The sequence below is a fragment of the Montipora capricornis genome, chromosome 8 (assembly GCF_036669925.1).
Source record: "Montipora capricornis isolate CH-2021 chromosome 8, ASM3666992v2, whole genome shotgun sequence".
Lineage (NCBI taxonomy): Eukaryota > Metazoa > Cnidaria > Anthozoa > Scleractinia > Acroporidae > Montipora > Montipora capricornis.
In genome coordinates this window covers 43,447,365-43,454,864 of record NC_090890.1, presented here as the reverse complement: position 1 = coordinate 43,454,864, position 7,500 = coordinate 43,447,365, and the positions used below count along the sequence as shown (strand labels likewise).

The 7,500-nt window shown below is 40.6% G+C and overlaps 1 protein-coding gene across 1 annotated transcript in view; it reads right to left on the bottom strand.

Moving 5' to 3' along the window:
- The window catches only part of LOC138059719 (trinucleotide repeat-containing gene 6C protein-like), a 28,275-nt gene extending 25,410 nt beyond the window's left edge, over positions 1–2,865 (bottom strand). Inside the window, exons 1-6 of the mRNA XM_068905324.1 lie at positions 2,684–2,865; positions 2,392–2,444; positions 2,158–2,224; positions 1,878–1,915; positions 1,708–1,750; positions 729–819 (exon numbers count right to left, since the gene is read on the bottom strand). Of these exons, the coding sequence (XP_068761425.1) occupies positions 729–819; positions 1,708–1,750; positions 1,878–1,915; positions 2,158–2,224; positions 2,392–2,444; positions 2,684–2,747 (356 nt within the window). The 5' untranslated portion in view covers positions 2,748–2,865. The remainder of the gene's footprint in view (positions 1–728; positions 820–1,707; positions 1,751–1,877; positions 1,916–2,157; positions 2,225–2,391; positions 2,445–2,683) is intronic.
- Between the last annotated feature and the right edge of the window lie 4,635 nt (positions 2,866–7,500).

Below are 7,500 nucleotides of genomic sequence, written 5' to 3'. Positions count from 1 at the left end.
GATTGTCTGGTGTGTTGTAAATTACGCAAGTGATATATCCTATATGCATCTGATAACAACTGATAACAGTTGATCGGTAAGTAGGTGAAGTCTGTCGAGTCATACATCACCATTACGGAATGTCACGTTAACTGCTCGTCTTTACCACAATTTTTCTTTTTTCTTAACCGATCGGTAACCTGTTGGTTAGCTGTCGGTAAGCTGTCGACAGTCCGACAGTCGGCCGACAGGATTTTTGGGGAGCTCTTCTTCACAATTACCGAAAATGCAAGAGGCAATATGAGAAACACGTAGGCAATGGAGATCAAAAATGCTAAAACTAGGAACTATGGAAAACTCAGGCTCCATTGCCATGTGATGTAGGGGGTTTCCTAATGAGTAACCAAAGATTTATGAGGGCAACTTAATTCATGAGTTTAGTTGCCTGGCTTTTGAAACAGGAACCTGGATTTTTTTTTCATTTAGAGCACCCCAGTTTACATACCAAACAAGTTGCTTTAGTCAGAAAATCATCCCAGTAACAACATATCATCTTGTTGTTATTGATGTTGTCATCACTAAAGGTCCCTGATAACACACACAGTGCATAATCTATTTGGACTGGCTAAGGTTTGCACCCACAAATTCCTCTACTGCCTGGTCCTTGACCAACTGATCTCATTGGTCCAAAGGCAAAAATCAGTTGCTTACTATTACCATGTCAGCAACATCGTAGCTAATATCCTAACCTTGAATCAAAATCCATGTCAGAAGAACATAGATGTTGCTTGGATCCGCAGAAGTACATAAGGAAGTTGTTACTGCTGGCACTCTCAGAATCTAAAATATACAATGTACAAACAAAAAATGTCTTGTTTTGCCAATTAATTTACAGACAAACTTATTCTAGGGTACCCCACAATTTTTTAATGAAGCATCAGTTATTTGTAAAAACTGAATGTAGTCATCTTTCAAAATGAGACCCTAGTAAACAAAGCAGTTTCAAAGAAAACAAACTGTACCTAACAATGCAAGTACATGTAACTGTGTGACATTATTTCCAACTGTAAATTTTTATGCCTGGAATTGAATATGTTTCACTTTCATGGCTGCTTGAGTTGTTAACAACAGCACTTGCAACTTGGTACCTCTTAGTTTACACAGGTTATCTCCAAAAATGATTCACCATTTCGATTTTCAAATAAAATGTTACAACAATAAATCTTTAAAGGATGTGCTTTGGCTAGATCAAAAATAAATTAAACAATGTCATGGGAGCATTGCAAAATTTGTATGCAACTATATTGATAGGTTTTATATTGGGTTTGGACATCTGAAAACTCGGACGGGAAATCCATGGAAGTCACAAGACAACAAACAATTGACTCTTGCAGTTGACAGCGAACAACATCACAATAAAAACAATACATTTATAGAACTGACTTTCAACATCTGACAAGAGAATACGGTAGCACTATTTACAGTTCACGTTTCAACGGTTTTCCGTTATCACAAAGTCATGAGATTTAAAACTGACGATTAAAGAGATATTAAGTTGTGCGGACTTGTGCCAGGTTCGCGTGTCACTAAATCGCCAAAGGCAACAAAAACACCTATTGTATAGCGACACGACAACGACAAAATAACTGTATTAATGCACTCTGCGAAAAGTCAAAATTTAAATATACTTAATACTTAATAAACACCGAAATATCGTAATGATTTTACCTTGTTTCCAACCAAAGATGTCCCGCAGAAAGTCGAAGAAAACCTGGGTATAAACACATTGCTAAATTAAACACCTAACGTGATTTTTTTTTTTTTGCAAAGTTGATCGGAAGTAATCATCAAGTTCACACTTTTTTGACATTTCCCTTATGAAGTAAAGTTTCACTTACTTGGTCGCAATCTGATCTGTTGGAATCATTCCTGTACTCTGCAGAAAAGACAAATGATGGAAATTAAAGGCGACTAAAAAACAATAAATTCGTGGATTACAACAACTTTGCACAACTAGGACAGACGGATGAAAGTCTACGTGCAGTCGCAGGTCGTTTCGATTTTCACAATTAGTCCCATTTGCCTTAAAACTCTCAAGTTTTAAAACACATTTCAAATTAAATGTACCCCGTTTGAAATTCATAAGTGACCTTAAAAGACCTCATAAACAATTTTTACCCCGCATGAGAGACTCAAAGGCTTTGCTGATTTCCTCAAACTGTTTTCTTCCCGAGAAGTCACCGTTCTGTAATGGAAACGAAAGTCAAATCTACGACTTAATGCAATAAACACCCTAGAATGTTAATACAATGAACAATCTATATAAGAGAACTTTGACTAGGAGAACTTGGCCCAGCTGATAATACATAAGTAAAGGAAATCTTGCAAGGAGTATTTCATAATAAATCTTACCTTGTCCGGGTGAAATTGAAGAGCGAGTTTCTTATAAGCTCTCTTAATTTCATCTGCAAAAAAATTTCCAGACTTCCTGTGAGATTGGAAAATATCCATCACATGGAACAAAAACTTGGTAAAAGGTATTTAAAGAAGGAACCTAAGAAGGACAGGACTTTAATTGGTCAAAAACTTTTGATCAAGTTGTCCGCTATTCAAGTCGGAAGTCAGTTGTGATATAAGCTTTAAATAAGCATGAACTTTCACAGCCCGTAGTTAAGAAGTGCGTAGTCTATCCATTGAAACTTACTTTCAGATGAGCAGTTGTCCACTCCTAATATCTTGAGGTACTCTTTTTTTCCTTCGTTTGGCATTTTACTGCTTTGTCTGTAATGTAGCCATAAAACCCCACATTAAATTCCCAAGATTTCAAAACTCACTCGGTTCAAAACGATTTATCAATCCAACATGGCGATGCGTTCCGATGACGTCACGTGGCCAAACGTATCCCAGCATTCATGTAGAGATTCGGAAGGGGAAGTGAAGAGTAACCTTGAATAAACCAGAAAGGTCTAACGTTAATTAAGGAAGAAAACAAATTAAAAATACTGTAATCAAAATCACAACGCAAGGCTGATTGTACGGCTGTGAGGATATAAATTTTTTGATTTACAAATATTTCGTCAAGCACGGCCTGACGTCTTCTTCTTCTTATATTCACGCTCTGCTTTTAATATTGAGCACTCTTGTAACAGACGTGCAAGATTACTGCATTATATATAGGGATACAGATAAATATTATTTACAATTCCTCTCTTTTGTTTATACCTTTGGGTTTAAGTATTTGTCCCCTTTCGATTAGAAACGCTTCCGATTTCAAGCCGAGGGAGACAAGATACGAGTCTGCAAATTACGAGATTAGTAACTATTGATCCGCATAGTCAGAAACCGTACACCAAGCTTTACAAAATCCCCAAGTTTGGTGTTAATAGACCCAACATAGAACCAACCGCATGACCAAACACTTCTTAGTAATCTTGACGTATTTAAATGGCCGTATCTCAGTCAAAACTAGCCCGATTAACACCAAACTTAGGGATTTTGTAAATCTCGGTGTGCTTTTTCTGACTTTGGGGATCGATAGTTGCTAATCTCATAATTCACAGACTCGCACCTAGTCCCCTTCGGTCATCAATGGAGTCATGAGTTCAATGGGATAAGTTTCATGTAGTAGGTGTGTGATTATTGCTCGTAAAATGTTCAGAAACAGTTGTTTGTCTTGAAGAGGAAGTGGGTCTGTCAACGGGACGTCGGTGTTCGTTGAAACGGTCTTTAAGTGTCCGTATTGTCTCTCCTATGTATTGCTTGTTGCAGCGTCTACAATGTATCATGTAAATAAGATTTTTTTAAGTTACAGTCAATGTAGTGTGGAATTTATCTTGTCTCTTTAGTAGTTGAAAACGTGTAGTCAGTTCGTCCGTGGACGTTTAGATAACGACGGATAAAATAAATACTCCAAGACTTAATTAATTAATAACCTTTTAGCCATGTATATTTTTGTTGTTTGTAATTGTTAGTTATTTGGAAATTGTGGTCTACATACTATTTATTGTAGGGGTGGCGAATGGTAAATGCGAGACTTTGCGAGACGGCGAGACCAGCGTTTTTCTTTGCGAGCCCGAGGCATTTTGACTTTTTAGATTGCGAGACCGAGACTTCAAACTGTTTGACACCTTCATACAAAAAACGAGACTGCGAGACGCAGATAACCGCTCAAAAAACGAGACTGCGAGACCCGTGAAATTCGACTAAAATTTTGCGAGACCCAGAGTTTTTCATCAACCATTCGCCACCCCTTATTGTATAAGACTCCAAATAAAACATGTCTGTCTGTCTGTCTGTCTGAGGAGGAGGTCGTCTCACCCAAACAAGCCCTATGAGTCAACCTTTGCGCGTATCTTTCCATTTTTAGAACAGCACGAGTCCTTGGCTTCCCGACCCTAATTGCTATGCAACTCAGGGGCCGCGGAGTAGGAGTTTGAAAGTGAGGGGGGCTGGGGGGGGGGGGGGCTAGGGCTTGTTATACGAACGAGTAGTGTAAATGAGTAAGTCTTTGATCAAGCCAAAAACAACGCTGTAAGCCCTTCCATCTCCGCTGCCCCTGCAACTTAATGTTAACCCAGAAATTACTTTTAAACAGCACAAATCAAAGGTTTGTGACAAAAAAAATGTCTGTTGAGCATACATAATTTGAGTCTTTCACAACTGAGAGATAATATTTGAAAAAATCAGTGTTAAGCTGAACAGTTTTCAAAAGCCCTAATTGTAATCCATTTTAATCTTTTTCAATTTCGGCCATCCCTGCCTCCTTTTCTATTTGCTTCCTATTCAAACGTTTTTACGTTTCACTTGATATGGTTACCACTTCAAGTTCCCAGTCACTGAATTTGGTTAAATTTCTTGACACAGCCTCTTTATGGAAAGATAGAGGGATCCAAAGCAGACCATAGCAGAACGTTCGATCGAGATAAATGGGCTCCTTGAGGTAAGACATGCTTTGGCAAAACTAGTCCAGGGGAGAAAACTAAGAGTCGGGGTAGTGTGCTACTGGTTGATCAGCTGAAACACGCAAGCCCACATTCCCGGAGAGATGGTCTACTCACTAAAGGCCTGAGGAAATGTTGAGGTCTTTTCCGGCCCACAGACGGAGAGCCGCTGGCATTAACAGATGGCCAGCACTACTGTAGTTTCATAAGAGATTTCTTTATTGCAGTTCCCTACACAACCTCTACCGGATCTATTTGTTATTGAAATTCGTTTATTGAATTTCAGCTATTGTAAGAATAGGAGCTCTAGGACAGTTGCGACACCACTGGAAGCGTTGCCAGAAGGTCGTGCCATAACAAGTTACACGGAGATCACTATATACCAAACTTGCTTACAGATATCTGTTACAGACATGCAGTGAGGGAGAGAAACATCGGCCTGTAAACGATATGTGTGACACGTCTCTTTCATTTGTTGGCGTAGTCATAAACAAGCATGCTCAAAGGTGGCATTGTTCGTCCCAAGACGAGCCACATGTCTTCTCAGGGCGCTATTTACCATGGCACTATAATGATTTACGATACAAAAACAATATCGTGTACTATTAGGCCTACATACTACGCAAAGACAACTTGAATCTCCTGAAAGAAAAAAACGCACCTCAGTTGACGATATGGAATAAAGCGCTGCACATGTTACTGCACTACCACACATACGCGATGCGTGCATATTTTTTTTTAATGTCGAGCCCTACCACTGATGTATAAAATCAGCACATACCGTACCTATGTTTTGGGGAACTAGGCTAGATCAAATGAAAGGGACCTGTCTCATCACATGTTTACAGCCCGATGTTTCTCTCTCTCGCTGCCTGTGGGGAACTGTGGGGAACTGTAAGCAAGTTTGGTGCAAGGGATCCGCGGGTGGAAATCTCCCTGTGAATTGCGATCCTCTTGTAACCGTTCATGCAGAAGTGTCGGAACTCCGGTTCCATTCTTGTCCTCTGTTTATGTATAAGGTTTGCAAATATGCATAAGTCTCATGGTGGCTTTTTTTTTTCTCTAGGATGAAATCGGACGTCAGCTTACAAAGGCGCTTCTGGCAGCCGCTCAGTTCATTTTGATCTCACCCACCCTACCCACGTATGTATGTGAAAGGAGTACAGACCATAACACCGCGGGTCTGCCCCTTCACAAACAGTGTGTAGGTTCTTTGACGTCTCACATTGGTGATCAACAGGAAAGGTTGTGAGGCGGGGCCTCCGGGTTACAATCTTTATCCGACTGAGCCTGCACGGGTTGATGACCTGAAACACTCTAAGCCCTCATTTTCGGAGAGATGGTGCACTCACAGAAGGCGTCCCACTGATTCAGAGCCGTTACAATCGGGAGCTGGCACCGCACACCCGTTGAACACTGCCCGTCTTTTTCTCCCCTGAATTTTTGCCAAAGCATTCACGAAGCCTAATTCTCTCGATCGAACGCTTTGCTTTGGGTGCTTTTTAATAGCATTCTTAATAAAATAAGAGAGTGCAGGACGAAAGCATTTCTTGAGAGATACGAAGTGAAGAACAATACTTAATGATTGTACGACTGACTCAATCTTCTTGTAACTATTGTTTTACCTCTGGAAGCTCTGGCACGAACCGCGTGTGGAGGAGACAATGATAATTAACTTTATTTAAGTGTCAAGCCTTAATGGGTATTAGGATTTGGGGAACTAATTGAGCCTCTTTAACTCTTTCACTCCCACGAGTGACACTTACAGATTTTACTCTGTCTAACGCCAGACGATTTTACTCGTCAATGGGGAACCCCACAGGAGTGAAAGGGTTAAGCAGATTAGAGAACCCACTTGGGACGCCAAGTCTGAGACTGGAGCCCAGGCCAAATCTGTAGAAAACAACAAAAAGAAAAACAAGGTGACACGCCCTAACACCAACCCGGTGTGGCCAACACATCACGCATGCGCACAACCATTTCACCCCGGTCAATTAGCAGCCATTGACAGCTGTTTCGGCCTTGCTGGGCCTCATCACGGCATGGCGTAGCTAACATACCAGGTGAGTGTTTTGAGCACCGCATTAAGTGGCAGCTCCACAGGCCCAGCAAGGCCGAAACAGATGTCCATGGCTGCTAATTGACCGGGTGAAATGGTTGTGCGCATGCGTGATGTGTTGGCCACACCGGGTTGATGTGAGGGTGTGTCACCTTGCTTTTTTTGTTGTTTTTCACTTACAAATTGGCTGGAAGGGGGTGCTCTCACCACTGCGACATCTAGGCTTAGCTATATAATTCCCGAAAAATTGTCTGAAATTCTTTCCGGAATTTCCCAGACAAAAGCTCTAAAATTATTTTAGAAATGTCTAAAATTCTCCAAAAACTCTAAAATTCCCGAAAATTCTTATAAATTTCGTTTGTTATAGTGCAAAGTCTGCCATATTTGCTATCAAGCAAAGATCCGGATTCCGAAACTACAGCGAGAAACCGCTGCTTAGATGCACTGTAGGGCCCCTTTTGGTGAATAACCGCTGATAAAGAATGGACATGAACGGACTGACCCCTCTCCTGATAGGTTGGA